The 21,121-nt window shown below is 48.1% G+C and overlaps 1 protein-coding gene across 3 annotated transcripts in view; it reads right to left on the reverse strand.

The window, feature by feature from the left end:
- The window catches only part of FUZ (fuzzy planar cell polarity protein), a 90,885-nt gene extending 84,172 nt beyond the window's left edge, over positions 1 to 6,713 (reverse strand). For all 3 annotated transcript variants that reach the window (XM_088462569.1, XM_088462568.1, XM_088462570.1), the window contains exon 1: positions 6,526 to 6,713. In XM_088462569.1, coding sequence (XP_088318695.1) covers positions 6,526 to 6,612 — 87 coding nt within the window. In that variant the 5' untranslated portion in view covers positions 6,613 to 6,713. The remainder of the gene's footprint in view (positions 1 to 6,525) is intronic.
- Positions 6,714 to 21,121: the final 14,408 nt, after the last annotated feature.

Raw genomic sequence — 21,121 nt, forward strand, 5'->3', positions numbered from 1 at the left:
AAATAGCCCTAGTGTGTATGTGATAGGGAACATAGAATGTAAGCTCCACTGGGGCAGGGACTGATGTCAATGGCCATATAGTCTTTATAAAGCGCTGCGGAATATGTGTGAGCTATATAAATAACTGGTAATAAATAAATGTGTTATTTCCACCACCTTTGTTGCTTCTCCTGCAGCTGAGGATAACATTCAAATTACAGGCTATTATTACCAATTATTATTAATAATAATTACCAGAGATCCATGGTCTTTTATTTTGTGGCTCCCTATTGCATTAAGTATCCCAGATTCTTAATGCAGCTAGATGCCTTATTGATTCTCATTGGAGCATCTTGACCCTCCTTCCCTACAAGCCGTTATCAACAAAATATGGCATATAGTCGCTATGGAAAAGATAACGCCTTATATTCATAACAATCTAGTGTTCCCGCTAGGCTGTTTTAGCGGGGCGCGGCGCCCTGCCCTCTTTCTGGAATGCAAAAAGCGCCCTGCCCTCCAGAAGGAGGGCAAAAAGCGCCCTGCCCTAACAGCCTGCGGGAACCGTCTTCACCCGCGGGTCGCAGTGTCCCGCGGGTGAAGAAATGTGCGGTGACCCGGTCACCGCCGGAGAATAGACGCCGGGCGCATGCGCCCGGCATCTATTCTCCCTGTCTGCAGGGCTTGGGGGCTGCCCGGCGTGTCCGTAAGTGCCGGGCACGCCCCCAAGAGTGACGAAAAGGGGACGCGTCTTATAGACACGCCCCCTTTTCGATGACCACGCCGCCTTCGGCGCGCGCACAGACATGCCCTCTCTAGCTACGGCGCCCTGCCTTCCGCCGGAGCTAGAGGGAACACTAAATTCATTTACATTTGTCCAAACTTGGAACCCTTGGTTTACTTTAAATCAACCTTCCCCCAGTAATGCTGCTTCTAGAAATATTATTATGCCTACATACATAGTTCAAGCTCTGTCGTTTCTTTCTCTTTGTTATCTGATTTTTTTCTCTTTGGACCTTGGGCAAAATTCCCCCCCTTTATTTATTTATTGTTTTCCATCCATATTTTTGTATTTAATTTCTGATATTTAAAAGTAATCTAAAATAGCTGTGACAGATGAAAGAATTCATCAAACGTACAATGCATATTGCTGCAATACAAAGAGCATCTTGAAACTATAACTAACTGCCAGTTTTCGCCATCTATTATTTGTTATTGGTGTCCCCAAATGGTCCCCTTAAAGGGCTTTCCCACATTCTGATGACTTTGTTTTGTTTATTTACAATGAACTTTCATCCATAGTTTTGTATTTATTTTCTGATATTTGAATGCTTATGTAACACTAACTTGTAAATGCAAATAAAAGATGTAACTATAAAAACAAACAACAGGCTATGAAATTTAAACCTATCTTAGCAAACTATCAAGTTCTCTTGGCACCATAACAACAAAATACAAAAAAGGTCACCAAACTCGTACAATTTCTCCCACACAGACCGCGATTCAATTCAAAGTGATGCTGAATAGCCCTGGGAGGGAGCTACCGGAGCTACTCAATTCAGCGCGATGTTTAGTCTGACTAAAGGATTTCCTGATGGTGCCAGGAGAGATTTGACTAAAGTGCCGGTCGCGCGGCTGTTTGCCGGCATTCTCCGACTTAACAGCACGCTGAATTAAATAGCTCTGGGAGCTCCCTCCCGGGGCTATTCAGCATCGCTTTAAATTGAATCGCAGCCATTGAGGAGGAGCCATTGAATGCGACAAGTGCAGAATGCACTATGCAATATCTATGCTAGTAGCTAGCATTAAACTCCTACAGGAGAGGAAAGTTTCAGTTTCCTCTGGTTTCTTAATTCCACAATCCTGGCCTCAATTATGGCCCAAGGCCGAATGGACTGGTTTATGGTTACTTGATTTGAGGTAACCCATACACCGCCTAAGTACAGATGTGCCCTTATACATCTTTGCCTCAATCACGCCAAAAGGCCCCTCTCGGCGCGTGTTGGCTCGTGAGACTCTGCATAGTGCCGGGTGTCCTTTTTTTTTGAAGAAAATGCATCAGTCGTAATGGGATGAAATTAGGACGTACCAGCAGACTGTGCTGGTTAATTTGATATGTGACACTTGTATATCTGTGTGGGACTGAGTCCCTGAATCCGTGGGCCTGATTCCAGAGCAGCTTGCTAGATGTGATCGCTCGCATGATGTGTATGCAAATTGCATAGGCAGTGCTATCGCACAGCAATGCCTTAGCACGCCCAGTATTTCTTAGAGAGCGATCACATAGTGTATGCAGACACCCATCAGCCTGTTTTAAGACACCCACTTGTGCACGTCATGTCCAGGAAGTGTATGCAACCATCGGTACATCGGGTAACATCGGATGCTATCGCAGCGCTTGAGGTTGACCATACCCTGCCGCAAGCACTGTGAGCACTTCAGTGTAAAAACAAGCCAGGTGACGTGTACTATGATGCTGTCTTATAATTATGCACACATCTAACACGCCGTTGAGATGCTCAGGCACGCCTGCGTTTGCACCTCCACTCCCCCGTTTTTTAATGGCCAGCCCCTGTTACCTCCTACAAACGGCTTCCCCTGTCACTCACTCTGCTGGGCTGTCTATGCGCAGCAAGCGAATGCATTGTGAACTTTCGCTAAGGTATGCACATGCGCACTGCGATGAATGCACACAATGCATACATAATGCATACCATCGGCAACAGCGAGAGTATGCATCTTAGCGAGCGGGTCTGAATCAGGCCCTGTATACGAAGTGCTACAGTACAATGTAGCGGACGCAGCTTTTTTCATTCCAAGTCCTGTTGTGTTTTATATACAGACTCGGGTGCGCACAGATATACAAGTGTCACATATCACATGAATCAGCACAGTCTGCCGGTGCGTCCTAGTCACATCGCATTGCCACTTAGATGCAAAAGATGCCCAACGCTTAGATGCAAAAGATGCCCAGGACCTGGCAGCTCACTCACGCCAGGAAAGTCACGCTGTGTGGCTTATGGAGGCTAGATGTATGAGGACACATCTGTATTTGCTACTTCCATGGATAAGAGCTTACAGCCACCTTGGCTATGCGTGTGCTGGACAGCCGTACTCCCCATTTTCCCCTGAGGTGGGGGTCGGCGCGACTGCATGGTAAAGCTGACCTAAGAATTTCCTGCTCTGCATTTTTACCCAACAATATAACCTGCTCCCTAATTGGAGGGATAAGTTTGACTCTATCAGCGTTAGAGTAATGTTTGGGTCTATGGTTCAATGTTACTTTAACAAGCTGATTTTCACTGTTGTCTGGTTAGGTTTTATAAGATGTAATTGTGCAACTGTTTACTTGCTGTGTTTTAAACTTTATGGCACAGATGGTAAAGCTGCCGTCCTGTCTTCCTTACACAGTCCGGGAAACACACTTCTCTTCCCGAGCCCATCTGTTATTTCAGAGACAATAGATACCCCATGTGCTTCATTGCAAATAGTTCACCCCAAAAATGTTTTTTTATGATTAATGGGATATCTTTCAATCCAATATACTACATAGGTTCTGGAGACTACCCAATTACTTAGCAACATCCCCAGAAACTAAATTGGCTTTGTCGGATGCTTTAACGTTGTTCATGGAAACTAATCACCATTTGACACATAAATATATACATATAGGTGTGCACTTAAGACAGCAATGAGAGGCACTGCTACACAAGTAGGGTCAAATACTCAGACGGCACTAATTTAGTGTCTGAAAGTTTACACAGTTGCTAATAGAGCAGATAGATAAATATAATGCGATACTATACAACCTGAAGGGGGTGAGGACACCATTCAACCTTAGGATATTTCCATTCACTCTGGGCCTGATTCAGACCCGCTCGCGAGTGCTGAGCGCTCGCAAGCGGGTCAATGGTGCCCTAGTGCGCATGCGCACGACGGAGGGAGCTCCATCGTGCGCATGTGCGAGACCCGGGGAGCGACGGGGAAGCCGTCGCTCCAGGTCTTGCACCAAAGGGGGCGTGCTGTCGATGTTGATTGACAGCACGCCCCCTTTGGTGGGCGTGCTGGGGGCGTGGCTGCCAGACGGAGGCGTTCCCATGGGAACGCCTACCATCTGGGTCCGGCCCCACTGACATCACTAGTGATGTCAGTGGGAGTGATTTCGCCTCTGATAGAGCCAAGATCAAACAGGGCTTGCGGTCACCGAGACCCTACCGCAGGGTCTCGTCGCAAGCCCGATGGCCGCGATGGGCTTGACCATCGTGACCATCTTTTTGGCCGCTCGAATATGCTGTGGGTGGTCACCCACAGCTATGCGAGCGGCCAGGAGGCCGCTCCAAGTTTAGGTAGGAGGGCCCTGATTCAGAGTGAGCGCTCTGGTCAGAGCGTCTCCGGCTCTGAATCAGTCCCTTAGGGAACTGAAACACCCAACACTAAACAGTAATGAGTTGGATGCATTTAATGATGTATGGTCCCCTCAGGAGATAAATTAAATTAAATTACTACCCAAAGACAAGCCCATGGCCCTGAGCAGTTCATTAGTAACTTCTAAATGACAGTTAGGGGAGACCTTACGCCTTTCATTTACAAGCTCTTTAACCCTGTCACTGCTGAGGGTTTTCCCAACACTATGCTGGATCCATTTTTCTACGTTTGCGTTCGCCACAGTAACCACGCCAATTATAGCCTGCCACGTTTTTTCCCTGGAAGACTTGGAATTTTCAGAAAGCACATATCACTCCATGAAGAAATGGCAAAGGACAGTAGCCTAGACAAGGATATCATTTTGCCGACTCAAAAGTTGTCCTTGAAAGCCATAGGGAAATGGATCCCTAACCCAAGTCTTTCCTCTTGGCACTTGAAGGGTATTGTTTCATTGGTTAATCCTTTTCCATCATATTCAAGAGCAATTTAATTTGCCTCCTATAGTTTTCTATAAATACCTACAAATTATGCGTTGGATGCTGGAACTGCAATCATTCAAGGTCCCATCCTTCTGCCCATGGATATCGAGAATTGCGTTTTGGTACCAATATTTATTACGGTCTATTTCACCATCTAAATCACTCAACCACATAGGGAAGACGATTTACATAAGAAACTCATGAGTGACCAGTGGGAGCGTACCTAAGTCACTGCCCACCATACGTCCACAGGTCAAAGGGGAAGCCGATGGATGGAATCCCCACTGTCTAATCCCGGCAAGGGCTAAACGACAGGTGTCGAAATCCTGACGCCTGTCATTTTACCTACGCCGGGAGCCCGACCCCCGGCTTACCGATCGAAGGTAAGCCAGGCGCGGACAGTCAAGGGGGGGGGGGGGGATGGGTTAGGTTTAGGGTTCCCGGTGGGACTTAGGGTTAGGCACCCCCCCTGGGAGTTTAGGGTTAGTCTAAAGGAAGGGTGGGTTAGGCACCCCCGGGGGGAGGTTAGGGTTAGGCAGCCCCCCGGGGGACTTAGGTTTAGGCGGCGGGGAAGGGGGGGTTAGGTTTAGGCACTTAGAGGGGAGATTTGGGTTAGGCACTTGGGGAGGAGGTTTGGGTTAGGCACCCCTAAGAGAGGGTTAGTGTTAGTCGGGAGAATAAGTTAGTCAATACTTTCCTCTCGACAATCGGGATTTTCACTGCTGCTGGGATTCCGCTGTCGGGATATGAACTGCTGGCGGTAAATCATACTGAATCTGGTCAAAGTATTCAATAGACAATGCCTTAACCAGATTGATTGGGCCACATGTTGTGCAACATCAATATTTTGCTGGCTGAATTGCCATGTGGTAGGGATTACTGTGCACATTTCCTAGACCTGCTAATTCATGCGATTTAATATACAGGACTGGTGGACAGCTTGATCGCAATAGCACAGGTCTTCGATGAGAAAAATACAGCTGGAGAGGGGATCAATAAAAACAGTCCTAATCTAGTTTAGTGGCAGAACTAAACCTTTAGCAGAGATGCAAAGTTCAAAAGCAGAGTTCTGCACTCTGTGCTGGGGGTTCAGTATACTCTGTAGGCGGTTAGAATGTTGATATTAAAATGCTGACATGTAACATGTCAATATTGAGCATGTCGACACAGTAGATGTCGACAATTGGAAGTGGGGCAATGTGAATGTTCTGGCGGATTTGGCTAATGAAGCTAATGTCACAGGATGCAATTAATTCACAAAACTTCGGTTGCGGCAGTATATCCCCATGCCTAACCCTAATGTCAGCATTTCGCAAAATGTTTCCATTTCACTTGACGACTTTTACAAGGTCAACATGTTAGCTGTCGACATTTCAACAATGTGGACATCATCACTGTTGACACTTGGCCGTAGACCTGCCGACCGCTTCCCTTGCGATGTATTTGTACATTTGCATTAACAGAGTTTGTAGTCTAAGAATAAACTATAGTAACCAGAATTCTATATTTTACAGTATACATTTCTGCATTATGACTGTTGCGGCCCTAGCCTGGCCTGCTGGCACATATAGGTTGCCCACTGCAGCTGGCATGACACTGCCTGGGCATGCATTATGGATATTACGCTTGTACACAGCACTCTTACCTGTCTGCTGCTGCCCTTGCTCCTGCAGAAGAGGGGCACCCCGCTGGTGGCTGTCAGGCACAGGAGAAACACGGAGCTTTCCTCCATTTCCCTCACGAATTATCATCATGGTCTCCCTTAGGCAGAACATCACCGCTGGCAGCAGCCATCTTTCCCCCCTACTGCATGCCGGGAAAGGAAGCCAGAAACAAGAAGCCGTTGCCTGGTTACCAGACATGGCGAGGTATGCGAGTGACGTAGTGGCGGGTGCGGTAAATTAAATTGCCGTTAGAGGTCGCCTGGGAGCTAACGTTACACCCCCCTCTAGAACTCAAATAGTGGTACGTTCCAGATCGTTTTACTAGCAATTGTATGTCACTCAGTGTTTTGCAGCAGTACCATTGGGCAGTGAGAGAGGGGAAGGTGGGGGCAAGGGCTGCAAGGCAAACATTGAAATACTTCCCAGGACATTGTCGTTCCAGTAGTGTACTGAGTGCTATACATTATTGTGACGATTGTGTAAAGAATTTGATGACTAGTATATTTATTGCATTGGAAAGACTATTTTTTTTTTTTAAATAAAGCCCAGAGAGAGAAATGCATCTGACTACTGAAATAAGAGCAGATTTACCGTGCGTTTTGTTTATACTGGCCTATGGATACATTCTCAAGGTCGAAGCTTTAATACCTGTGATTGTTTCTGGATTATTCACTTTCGTCCCTGCCTCAGTGGAGTTTACAATCTATATTGCCCATCACATGTGCACACACATATACTCAGTGGAGGTATAAGGGGTCTATTTACTAAGCAGTGTTAGGAGACAGAGTGGAAAGTGATAAGGTGCCAGCCAATCAGCTCCTAACTGTCATTTTTCAAATACAGCCTGTGAGATGGCAGTTGGGAGCTGATTGGCTAGCGGAATCGGTATCAGCAGTGGAAATCCTGATCGTCCTCAGGTATGTATTAGCTAATTCTGACCCTTCCTTAGGGGTGCCTAACCCTAACACCCCCCCAGTACCTAACCCTAATTCACCCTCAGTGTTAGGAGAAGTGATAAGGTGCCAACCTTATCAAATATCATTTTCCAAACACAGCCTGTGAGATGACAGTTGGGAGCTGATTGGCTGGCACCTTTTCACTTCTCCTAACACTGCTTAGTAAATAGACCCCTAAGTGCCTAAACCTAACCCCCAGTTCCCCGCTGCCTGAACTAAGTCCCCCGGGGGGTGCCTAACCCTAACCTCTCCCTGGGGGTGCCTAACCCCCCCTTCCCCTAGCCTAAACCCAACCTCCCGGGGGGGTGCCTAACCCTAAGTCCCCCCCCCGGGAACCCTAAAACCTGCGGCTATCCGCGCTCGGTGCCCGGCGTCGCTTCGATCGGGATGCCGGGCATCGGGCATATCAACGCCTGTCTTTAGACCCTTGCCGGGATATGACAGTCGGGAAGCCGGCTGTCGGTATTAGGTTCGCCGGGTTCCCGACTGCATTCCTGACTGGCACCTTATCACTTTTTTATCACTTTTCACTCTGTCTCCTAACACTGCTTAGTAACTAGACCCCATGTGTCTGTGATGTGGGACCAGGTGCAACAATATGCTTTGCCCACTCCCCAGTAAGTAAGGGACTATATGTGTGGCATACTTGCCTACCCTCCCGATTCGACCAGGAGTCTCTCGAAAATCGGGTGCCACTCCCAGCCCGCCGGAAAAGCACACTAGCCTCCCGGCGGCCGCCAACCCCTCTGGACAACCCACGCGGTTACAATAGAAACCCCCGCAGCCGGGGTGGCTGATGACGTGATTCGTGTCATCATGCCTCCGCCCCCTGCTTCACAATGCATAGTGTAGCGGGAGCAGGGCCAAAATAACGTGACCGCTCAGCCAATAAATGCCAGGTAATATGTCCGGCTGCGGCCCCTATGCCGGCCACGCCCCCTGCTATGTCGGCCTAGCTGCTCCCTCCCGGAGGGGCAGTCAGAATGTCGGCAAGATTGCTGTGCGTGCCTAAGAAGGGGTGTGGTCTCATAAGGAAGGTGCGTGGCCTCATAAAACATAGGGTATCATAGCGCCATATAATGCACTCGCGGAAAGGGACTGGGTCTCGGGCAGTTTATTGACAGGTAAAGCGAGGATAAGTAGAGGAGGGACCCCATCCTTTCCTCCGGCCGGACCACCTCCTCCTTCGATACGGGGCACGGTCGGCCACAGATTACTGTAATGATAAGTCAGTTTGACTCATTTTTAGTACTGCCCTTCATTGTCCTGGGCCCCGGTGCACCTGCCGATAGTTCCGGCCCTATCTGTGAGATTGTGAAGGAACTTTGGGCCTGATTCAGAGCTTGACGGTGTTTGAGAGCGCTCGCTCTGAATCAGGGCGTCCCTGTTTTTTTTTAAAGACGGCCTCCTGGCCGCTCGCATAGCTGTGGGTGACCACCCACAGCTTTAGCGAGCAGCCAGGTGATGGTCACGACCATCGTGACCATCAGGGCTTGCGACGAGACCCTTGTGGTGGGGTCTCGTTCCCGCAAGCCCCAGTGAAATTTCGGAAGCTCACCACTGATGTCAGTGGGGCCGCCCCCAAACGGCAGGCGTTCCTTCGGGAATGCCTCCGTTTGGCCAGCCACCCCCCCTGCCCGCCTCCAAAATGGGGCAAGCTGTCAATCACAATCGACAGCACGTCCCGCTTTGGTGCGAGACCCGTAGCGACGGAGCGCCCGTCGCTGGCCGGGTCTCGCGCATGCCGGAGCCGGCTCTGGCGTGCGCATGTGCAGTGGAGGACCATCGACGCGCTTGCGAGGCTTTAGTCATCATGTTCACTGGCAGTGGCAGCTAAAAGAGCACAGTAACACCTGCATGTTTTGCTATTCAGTGATACATACACCTGAACTTACCAGGGAATCGGTATGTTATACCTCCGGGCTTAGGATGAAATACTGACGCCGGAAGGTCGGTAGATGGAGATCCCGACAGGGTAAGTATTAAACCTATCCCTACCCCTCTCTTCCCCTAACCCTCCCTTAGTGGTGCCTAACCCTAACCTCCCCTAGTGCATAAGGCTAACCTCCCCCCAGGTGTACCTAAACCTAACCCCCCCTCCACGTTCCATAAACCTAACCCTCCGAGGGGGTGCCTAACCATAACTTCCTCCCGTGTGTGCCTGACGCTAAGCCCCCTTCCCCTAGCCTAACCCTCCTGGGGGAGGGGGGGTGCCTAACCTTAAGTCCCGCGTGAGTCCCTAAACCTAACACCCCCCCCTCCCGCAGCTAACAGCTCCCAACGCCCAGGTGACCTACGTTCAGTATGCTGGGCGTCGGGATTTTGGATGCGTATCATTGGTCCCATGCCAGGCTTTCACTGTCGGGAAGCCGGCGGTCGGCATATCTCCTTACCAGCATTGCAGCTTGTACAGTCGTTGTTTATACCAGCAGAGAGCAGCAAGTTACATCAGCTGCACAATAGGCCTGATTCAGACCCACATGCAAATGGCGATATTTATGCAAGTTGAGCAATTGTTAGCGCATGCGTGAAAGTTGCACAGTGATTGAATTGCGATTATGCTCAGAGTGAGGATTCACTCGCAAAGTGAGTGACAGGTAGGAGGTAACGGGGGGGGGTGGGGGGTTAGAGAAATGCAGGTTTGTCAGTAGCCTTTATACACTATTTTTTGGGTTTCCATAAATTAGCCACTGAGTCCATGCTCGCAGCAGGAGAGCCCTCTGCATGTCTGGAGACAGAAAGCTGGTGGCCGCCTGATCTGTGTTAGATTATTCCAGTTTTGTGCTTAAGCCGCAGATGTGAGATACTTTCAATGAGTATCTCTAAACTCTGGACGGCGAGTGAGTCATTAGCATATTTTTGCTATTGCGATCCGTGAGAGATTTCTAGACGGGGGTTTCCAATTGCTTGATTTTACAGTGAGTATGGCCAGTCCATGAAGAGTTCAGAATTAGTACTTATCCAGTTTTAATATGCATCATACAATGTGTATTGTGTGTCATAATTCCAGAATATACAGGATCACAGTAAGTCATTAGATGCGGCAGTAAGCCATCCTGCCTGAGCTGAATGTTTTTATTTTAGATGTAGGCACCATTCCAGACCATGTGAGCAAGTCCGGGAGCCTGGAGGAGCAGCAGAAGAACCTAGCACTTCCCTGGACATATATGTACATATTGGGCTCTATTGCAGTGCATCCCTAACAGTGCATGTTTTCCAGATCTCTTAGTTGGTGCACAAGTTATTTATTACTGACTGATACATGTTAAAAGATCAACAGGTGGTGCTAATTATTTCATTTGTGATACTGAGAAGAACATGTAGCACTAGTAAAATTATATTATATTATTATTTCTACTGTGGTCATGTGTGTGCTGGGGAGGGGGTTTCCAGGCAGACGGAAACCCCCCCTGTGTTTGCCTATGCAGCTGCGTGTGGATCTGAATCAGGCCTAATACCTGCCAGCCAGGATTAGGAGCCCGTGATTGAGCTTGTCATTCACTTCAATACACAGCAGTCGCTTTGAAAATTCTATGTGAGCGTATTTTAGATCCATCCCTTCACAACCAGCATCATCCAATTGGTTTGTTATGGGACTACCTTAATTCATGCCAAAATCACACTGGTAATGGGACTTCCCATACGAATTGTGGATATGTCAGGTAAAGACTGCAACATTTTATTGGATTTTTTTTATATTGGGACTCATTTAATGAGCAGAGACATCACCATCAACCTCACAATTAGGTGTGTGCAGTATTTATTGAGTATTATTTATATATGTCTACGGTTATGATGCCATGGTGTTTCGTTTGATTATATATTTATTGTGAGTTATTGAATGTTTTTAAACTTTACATGTTTTTTGATTGATGTGTCTCGGCCGCGATGTATTCATAATTTATATTAGAGCAGCGTCCGACCTGTTGCCCAGCCTGAATGTCTAACATTCCATTTTCAGTGAAAGGTGTGTGCATGCTTGAAAAAAGGGAGAGAAGGGAACCAGCGCTTAATTGGAATGAATGAATCTAAAGGGGAGCTGCTTCAGAAGACTAGAGATGTCCCGTCTTCAGATAATATATTGGCAATGTAATTATGGAAGTACTGAAGCGCTACACCATACAATGTTGTTATAGAATGATGATCAATTGTGTATATACTAAACACACACTGATGTATCAAAAAATTGAAAATGTTTTACTCAATTCAAAAACACTCAAAAATGACATGAACATATATAGTAAGAAAAAGAAAGCAAATAAACATGAAACAAAAATGAAATTTAAATAAATAAAGTCAATGAAATTATATGCATAATGCTCAATGTATACGAATAATGCAGTTAAGATGAATACTTGCAAATGAGGAACGTAGTGACAAATCACTGTAGGCACTAAGGTCACTGTTCCCCTCTGGTGATAATATGACAGTACTTAGAATCCCGATTATTGTCAGTGTGTCAGATATGCGGCGTCCCGCTATCTGGCTGGGTGAGAGAATATAAGTTGCTGGTGGTGTATGCGATAGTGATGCCCCGGGGTTGTCTTCCCAGGGCAGGTGTACGGCTCTTGTCTGGGTGTGCAGGGGTAGAGGAAAGGCCCTAGACGTGATGTATACCCCCCTGTCCAGACAGTACACTGGCGTTTGGGCTGGGCGCCCCAGACCAGCACCAGTGTGTCCGCTGGAGACAGGTAATCAAAACTGGGAAGACAACCCCAGGGCATCACTTCACCTTCAAAATGGGGCCCACAAAGTTCTGTCTACATCCCAGCTGCCCCAGCTATATAAGTATTACTAACTTATGCTTAAAAATTAAAAATCACAAAATTCCAGTACCAGATATAAGCAAAAGATGACAAGACTTTCCATTTAAACTATAAATGAATTTATGTATCATTTATATTTGTTTATTTAGCACCACCCTACAACCTTGTACAGAGCCTATATAATCACCCACATCCATCCCTGAGCCACTGGAGCTTACAGTCTATACCACACACTACCTGGGGGGTTTATTTATTAAGTATTGAGAGACCATACAAAGGGCGTGAATCAAATGCAGCAGTAGGTGTCTGTAGGAAACACACACCTCCTTGCTGCATCTGCGATCCCAGCGCTGGGATCACCATCGCGACCACGGTCACGATGGTTGCCCCTTTGGTCAGGCTGCAGTAACCGAAGCTTACCGCAGCCTGACCAGGTCCTGGCAGCTAGCGTGGCCAGGAAATCTGCGTCCAGACCCTGCCCTCGTCCCTGCCAGAGAACAGGGGCGACATGGCCCCCGTTTCTGGGAATGCTGCCCAGAAATGCCAGCGCTCCACCTCCCAAACGCAGCAGCATATCAATCAGGCTGCGGCTGGGAGGCTCTGCGAGCGGACTCGCAGATGGATGGCTGCACATGCGCAGTACACATCCTGAGCATGCGCAGTCCTCTAACAATCGGAGATGTGCACTAACCATCGGATTAGCTTACATCTCTGAATACAAAGGGCCTGATTCAGCAAGGAACGCAGTTGCTAATTTGCACGCCATCGGCTGATTAATTCGCACTGCGCATGCATATGCATCGCAGTGTGCATGCTGCAATCGGAACTGTGATTGCAGTGTGCTCACAGACGCATCGCAGAGTGATTGACAGGAAGTGCCATTTGTGGGTGGTGACGGGGGGGTGGTCGTGCGAACGCAGGCGTGCCAGTGCGTTGCAACGCAGTTACATAAATTATCCACTGCGTGGCCATACGCAGCCTGAGGTCTCATAGCGTGCGTGGCTGTTAGCAATTTCTGAGTGAGGTCTGGGCTTGTGCAAGTGTGCGTATGGGTCTGATGTTACTCGATGTTACCAATTGTTTCGCTATTCTGCTAAGTATTACGGATGTGAGACAAGAGAAAGTGGGCGTCCTTATGTGAGGCTGCAATGGCACTGTTATACTGTGATCGCAATGCATTTGCATATCAACGCTGATATTAGCAACAGCATTGCGTGCACATTAGCAAAATAGCGATCCATGATGAATCAGGCCCAAAGGGTCTGATTCAGACCCGCTCGCCAGCGCATACCGCTCGCAAGCCGGTCGATGTTTGGCGCTGCGCATGCGCCGCGTCCGGCGTGCACATGCACGAACCGCAGCAAGCGACTGAAGTTCAGTCGCTCCGGGACTCACTACAGGACAGGGCGGCTGTCGATTGACAGCTCGCCCTGTTTTGTAGGCGAGGAGGGGGGGTGGCTGCACAAACGCAGGCGTTCCCTTAGGAACACCTGACGTTTGTGGGCGGCCCTACCGACATTACTCGTGATGTCAGTAGTGGACTTCCTCCTCTATTAGAGCAGGAAGTCCACTCGGGCTTCCGGGAGCCGAGACCCTACCACAGGGTCTCCAAGCAAGCCCGATGGTCGCGATATGAGTGTGCCCACAGTCTATAATGTATGCACAGGTCACAGCGGTGGCCATTTTCCCTGTACTGGACATGCGCACTTAAGACAGGGGTGCCCTCCCCCTCTTGTCAGGATTTCATGAGGCAGCAGTATAGGTCCTACCTGTACTCCTGCAGCGGGTACAGACTCAGGAGCCTTCTCTCGGGTAGCGCGGGGACCAATCCTGCTTGTCTCCAGCCTCCGCTGCCAACAGCAGCTCTTCCAGCAGCAGCTCTCCCAGCACGGCAACTGCTGCTGGCAGCGGAGGCTAGAGATGTACAGAAACATCCCCTGACAACAGCAGGGCTGGTAACACAAATCTTTGGGCCAGTACACTAATTTTTCATGGGGCCCCCATCCCTCCCCACTTGGTAGAGGCCAGCTGGCTTGAGTCCTTTCTTACCTATATGGTGGCTGCTCTGCAATGGGGTACCTTTAAATCCTCCCTAGGCAGACAATAGCTTCAGTCAGTATTCACTATTATATAGGCAATCACATGTTGCGGAAGATGCCTGTTTACGTAGGAATATAACCAATGTCATTATCATACAACAGAGGTAATATTTGTTTTTTATAGAATTGATATCCTAATGAAGATTTTGTGCCCCAGCCGTTCCCTACTAATCTTGAAAGCTGTAGAAAATCTTCAGCCCCTTCCTCACTTCACCTCTCCAGCAGTTTCTTCCCACTGCGTCTCATCCCGCCACAAATCTCAGTGATGTGCGGTGAGGTCAATGGCTGGGGAGGCACACATGGAGATGGGTCTGAGTGATTGAGCTTGTCTCACCTCCTAGTCACTGTAACTTTCCCCTTACTACACTAATGCTGGCCATACACGGTGCGATGCATCGTGTAGTGTGACTGCCGATCAGTCAGCATATGGATCGTGCTGTCACTGCCGATATTCGTGCTGTCCCCGCAGACTGCACGATATGCCGGCTCCCCCCTCCACCATTTGAATGGGATCATACATCGCATCCTAGGTCAGATGGTTTTGCAGGAAGACCTGGGGATGCGATGTACGACCGCGCGGGAGCGCGCAGCACGATATCAGGTACGATATCGTGCCTATACACGGCACGATATAGCACCTATATCATGCCGATCCATCGGATCGGCACGTATATCGTGCCGTATATGGCCACCTTAAGATTTAGTGTCCATTGATTCTCCCAACTGCATCACTGTGTCTTCTCTTGCTGCTGAGCACCGATCTCTAAACACTGAAGTGCACTTCCTGGTCACATGACACATCCAAGGTGTCCATAAATGCTCAAGGCACGCCCCCCCATACTCAGAGGCATGCCTCTATTAGCTCTCTTTCTGTGCAGCTTACTGCCCTTGGTGTAGTCCCGTCCCCAGCTTTGCAAGCCGTGTCTGACTATATAGAAGCGAGGCTGAGCTGTTGCTGCCTCATATCTTATCTCCCTGCAGTCCCAGGGAGCTCCACAAAGCTGGTGAGTGCTAACTATAAAAATTATTACGATAAACCAAGAAGATGTTGATAAGTTGTAAATATCATCTTTGTATTATTCTAATTATTTTGATATCAAATCTCAGGCGTATGACAGGGGAGGCTCTAACTCCCCTGCCTACCCTGACTGCACATCCCTGATCTCCATAGCCTCAGCTTCCTCCCAGTGTCTCTCCAGCAGCCTCACCCCCACTCGCTCCTGTGTCTCTACATAGCCTCAGCTCTCCCCCCGTCTGTCAATAGCCTCAGCTCACCCGTGTCTCTGCAGTAATCTCAACCCTGCCCCCATGTTGATCTATAGCCCTCAGCTCAACCCATCTGTCTCCCTATAGCCTCAGCCCAGCCCCCTGTGTCTCTCTATAGCCATAGCTCTCCACTGTGTCTCTCTACAGCCTTAGCTGGCCCCCTCATGTCTCTCTATAGCCTCAGCCCTGTCTCTCTATAACCTCAGCCAAGTGGGCGGTGCGGGTGCGTGTTGGCGTCATCGTGTCATCATGGCCCTGCCCCCACTATCAAGCAGTGAAAAGAGTGGAGAATTGGGCCAGTGGAGAAGTTGCCCATAACAATCAATCAGCTACTATCATTTTAGAGAATGTACTTGATAAATGCTACCTCAAAGATTATTGGTTGCTATGGGCAACATCCAGGGCATGTGCGTAGAGCGCCAGCCAGCAGAGGACGCTTTGATTCGTGCACCCTCCCACCGCCACACTCCTTTCCGCAGCAACCCCCGCTGCCACAATTCCCCCCCCCCCCCCCCCCGGCTGCTGCAGGGAGGCTCCATTTGCTGGGCGCCGATTTTACCAGCGGGCGCCCGGCTCCCCGCAGCGGCAGACGGTGCTCACTGCTGAGCTCCAGCTTCTGGCTCCACCCACGGGCACTATGGGAGAGGCGTCATGGCGTCTCTCCCATAGTTCGAGGAGCGGCGGACTGCAGTGTACACAGGATGGGGCTTAAGGTAAGTATTCTGTTTTTTTGGGTTTTTTGTATGTGCGCGGAACTCTTAGAGGGGCACTATCACAGGGGGCTTACTACTGGGGGCACTTTTACAAGGGGCATTACTACTGGGGAAATTTTATAGGGGCACTTTACTGGGGGCATTATTACAGGGAATTACTATTTGGGGCACTACTACTGGGGGCTAACTACTTGGGGCATTATTACAGGGGCATTACTACTGGGGGCACTCTTACAGGGGGCACTATTACAGGGGCTTACTACTGGGGGCACTATTACAGGGACCTTACTACTGGGGGCACTTTTACAGGGGGCATTACTACTGGGGGCAATTTTACAGGGGCCCTACTACTAGGGGCATTACTATTGGGGGCACTATCACTGGGGCTAACTACTTAGGGCATTATTAAAGGGGCATTACTACTGGGGGCACTCTTACAAGGGGCACTATTACAGGGGGCTTACTACTGGGGGCACTTTTACAGGGGGCATTACTACTGGGGGCAATTTTACAGGGGCCCTACTACTAGGGGCATTATTACAGGGGCATTACTATTGGGGGCACTATCACTGGGGCTAACTACTTAGGGCATTATTAAAGGGGCTTTACTACTGGGGGCACTCTTACAAGGGGCACTATTACAGGGGGCTTACTACTGGGGGCACTTTTACAGGGGGCATTACTAGGGGCAATTTTACAGGGGCACAATTACAGGTGCCTTACTACTGGGGGCACTTTTACAGGGGGCATTACTACTGGGGGAAATTTTACAGGGACATTACTATTGGGGGCATTACTACCAGTGGCTAACTACTTGGGGTCTTATTAAAGGGGCATTACTACTAGGGGCACTTTTACAGGGGGCATTACTACTGGGCACATGAATACAGGGGCATTACTATTGGGAAACCAAGAAAACTGGAAGCGCTGTCCCTGAGGACTTCAAAAATTAATGTGGGATTATTTAAAATTGAACTAATCATAAATAGACAATCCCATAAACACAAAATAAAAATTTAATAAGAGACACAAAAAAATGAATGAATAAACACAGATAAAAAGAAAAATAATAAAATTCAAAACCACATTGAATTAAATACACATCAATTGTGATGATATAATGATGATGCACAATTAGTGGCTTAAAACCAACAATTTGATATTACACTAAAATCATAAAAGCTTGCTGAAATCAGCTTGGAGCATAGACCTGTATCTATAAGACATAGGTGTGGAATTGCCTTTCTGATTGGCTATAGGTGGTACTTATAGCCACCACCGAGTACTGGGGAGACTGCATCTTGAAGAAACAGCAACTGCTGAGAAACGCGTCAAGCTTCCATTCCCCGCTTGCTGTTCACGCACCTCTGGACTTGACGCTGGCGAATCATTCATACACCGCAGCCTGACCGGAGCTTTCGATCAACAGCTCGCCCCGTTTTGTAGGCGGGGAGGGGGGGGTGGCTGGACAAACGGAGTCATTCCTGAAGGAACGCCTGCCGTTTGTGGGCGGCCCTACTGATATCACTAGTGATGTCAGTAGTGAGCTTCCTGCTCTATTAGAGCAGGAAGCTCACTGGGGCTTGCGGCAGACAAGACCCTAACACAAGGGTCTTGTTGCAAGCCCAATGGTCGCGACCATCACCTGGCCACTCACAAAAGCTGTGGGTGGTCACCCACAGCTTAGCAAGCAGCCAGGAGGCCGGCTAAAAAAAATAAATCGCCCGCCCTCATTCAGAGCGAGCGCTCGCTTTTTGCGAGTGGCTCTTAATGAGGTCCTATGTGCGGTATAATGTGAATGATTGTGCTGCTGTGTGGTGTAGTTTGAATTGGGAATACTATTGTGTGACCATGCCCCTTTCTTTTGAGACCTTCCCTTTAGTATACCTCCCAACCATCCCTCTTTTGGCGACAAAGGGCCTGATTCAGAGCCGGACGCTCTTTCAGAGCGCTCGCTCTGAATCAGGGCGGCATTTTTTTTTGTGAGCCGGCCTCCTGGCTGCTCGCTAAGCTGTGGGTGACCACCCACAGCTTTTGCGAGCAGTCAGGTGATGGTCGCGACCATCAGGCTTGCGGCGAGACCCTTGTGGTAGGGTCTCGCCCATCGCAAGCCCCAGTGAGCTTCTGGCTCTAATAGAGCCGGAAGCACACTACTGAGGCCGCCCCCAAATGGCAGGCCTTCGGGAACGCTTCCGTTTGGCCAGCCACTCCCCCCTGCCCGCCTGAAAACGAGGCGAGCTGTCAATCAAAATCGACAGCCACCCCGATTTGGTGCGAGACCCGTAGCGACGGAGCGCCCGTTGCTGGCTCCAGCGTGCGCATGCCCAGTGAGGGACCATCGACCCGCTTGCGAGCGCTGTGCGCTCACGAGCGGGCCTGAATCAGGCCCAAAGTGTCACAGATCAGGCGGGGGGGAATGGTGAATAGATGCCATGCGCATGCATGCGGCATCTATTGACTGGAGAATGGAGCTGCTGGGCATGCCCAGCAGCTCCAAGAGCACTGGGCATGTACCCAGCATGATTGGAATTATGGGGCGACGCCCATGATTATGGCTTTTTCCATGAGACCACACCCTTTTCCTTTGTCGAGTGCACCCAACTTCGGCGCGTGCAAAGTCCGCCAGGGGGCGCCAAAATGTATCTTCGCTTACCAAAAATATTAGGCTCGGGACGGCCCTGGCAACATCTCCACTTGTCCCCATCTCCATTCTTTTCACTGCTTGCTACATCATCCCCCCTAAATTTTAAAATGTACCTCCAATGTTGGGAGGCACAGTAAGCAATAATATGTACAAACACTGGAGTCAGACATCTTGTGAGATGACTCAATATTCATCTATTCAATAGGAACTAGTGACATCAGTATGGCTGAGAAGTGATGTCATTAGTTCCCATTAAATTGATATGTTGTCTTGTTGATATTGGCTCAGCACACAAATTGTCCGCTTCCACTATGTGCAGCAACTTAAACAGTGTCTGATCTCCATCTCCCATGTCCTTTACATTGTAATAAAACTAGAAAGGCAGATTAGTCATTTGGAATTGCAGCTTGTGCAATGAGATCACTGCACTAGCTTTTCTGCTGAAACTATCAGCACAATTATTAATTGGCTGTCTGATCAAGTGAATAGAGAGAACAAAAGACTGAACTAAACAGATTCATTTCAAAAACCGACTGTGAAAATGAAACGTTATCAAAAAATGAAACAGACTGACCTGCGAGTCGCAGCACCCACAGACAATGTTTTTTGTAATTGCCACTAATAGCTTTTTTCTTTAAAGATAGAACAGTTCAACTATTATGTTATAGGTTTTTATATCTTGGTTATTGAATCTTTCAGCATTGCTCAGGGTCCTAGAGCCCGCCGTCGCCTGTTACTGTCTGCTGCCAACTTTTTTTTTTAATAACACTGAGGCATTTACTCTGTCTGTGGATTCCAAATCTGGGGGTGTAGTGGGGAAGAGGGGGGTGCAGGAGCCATTTGTGGCCTTAGATTACTGGCAGAAGACAGGATTAGCACCCTGTTTCTCCCTCCGCTTTGTCAATCTGTCCCTATACCCAGTGCCGGATGAAACCCTGTGGAGGTCCCTAGGTAGTTGAAATCACAGGTCCCCCCCTGCAAATTATCTCCTAATACATTTTTCATTTTACCAACCAACAATTTTAATAAACCGTACGTAGGTTGCACCAAATTTTTTTTACAAACTGACAGCTGAGCTTTTAACAGTCAAACTTTAATGTGAATCTGATGTGTATGATTTATGTACTTTAAGTTGTTTATGGGTACATTACATTAATAAAGTATTCTCTATAGAGGCTTTAATGTAAAGTTTTCATTTCTTTGAGTTGTCATTTTTTCTATGTTTTGGGAAACTATTTAAGAACGCTCGATTGTAATTTTCTTTCAAGATCAAACCAATATTATTTTGATCCGTTGTCATGGGGCCCCTAATAGGCACAGCAGGGCCCATAGGCCGGTGCATATACTGCCTATTTGGTAATCTGGCACTGCCTATACCTCAGTCTGTCCTCTTCAATGTCTCTCATGCCCTCTCAATCCCTGTCTCTGATCTGCACACATGACTAGAGCACATGGAAGACAGTCAAAGCAGTTTGCCTCCCATAGCTTTTAATAATCAGTAAGTGTCCTGGGAGGGGTGTCCATATGATGTGAATATGCATACCTCCCAACTTTTCAAAAGCTGAAGGAGGGACAGGTATGAATATGTATTGTATTAATGTTTTGTAGAAGCCCCCGTGGAGGGATATATTATGTTTTTGGGGGCTGGTGTTGGAAGAGTACTAATGTTATATGAGGAGTGGTATTATTGTTACGTGGGAGTTATTAATATTTGTGGGGAAATATTAATGGTTTGTGAGGTCAGGCGTGTTTTGGGGTTTTAATGGTATAAGGTTGCTTTTTTCATTTTCAAATGTGGGGGCATTAGTGTCATGTGGTCTCTCTTTATTATATGTTCGGGCTATCAATGTAATATGGGGTTGGTGGGACTATTAATATATTATAAGGTCTCTTAAGGCAATGTAGGCTCTCTAAGGGGTATATTTACTAAAGTGAGGGTTTTTAGAAGTGGAGATGTTGCCCATAGCAACCAATCAGATTTTCGCTATTATCTTCTAGAAGGAGCTAGATAAATGTTAAGTAGAATCTGATTGGTTACTAAAAACCTGCACTTTAGTAAATATACCTTTAATTGTGGAGGCTAAATGTCTGGGCATATTGGTGGAAACAGGTCTGTTTATTAAATTTAAATAC

Source organism: Taudactylus pleione, unplaced genomic scaffold, assembly GCF_031769625.1.
Source record: "Taudactylus pleione unplaced genomic scaffold, aTauple2 ptg000051l, whole genome shotgun sequence".
In the NCBI taxonomy this organism is placed as follows: Eukaryota; Metazoa; Chordata; class Amphibia; order Anura; family Myobatrachidae; genus Taudactylus; species Taudactylus pleione.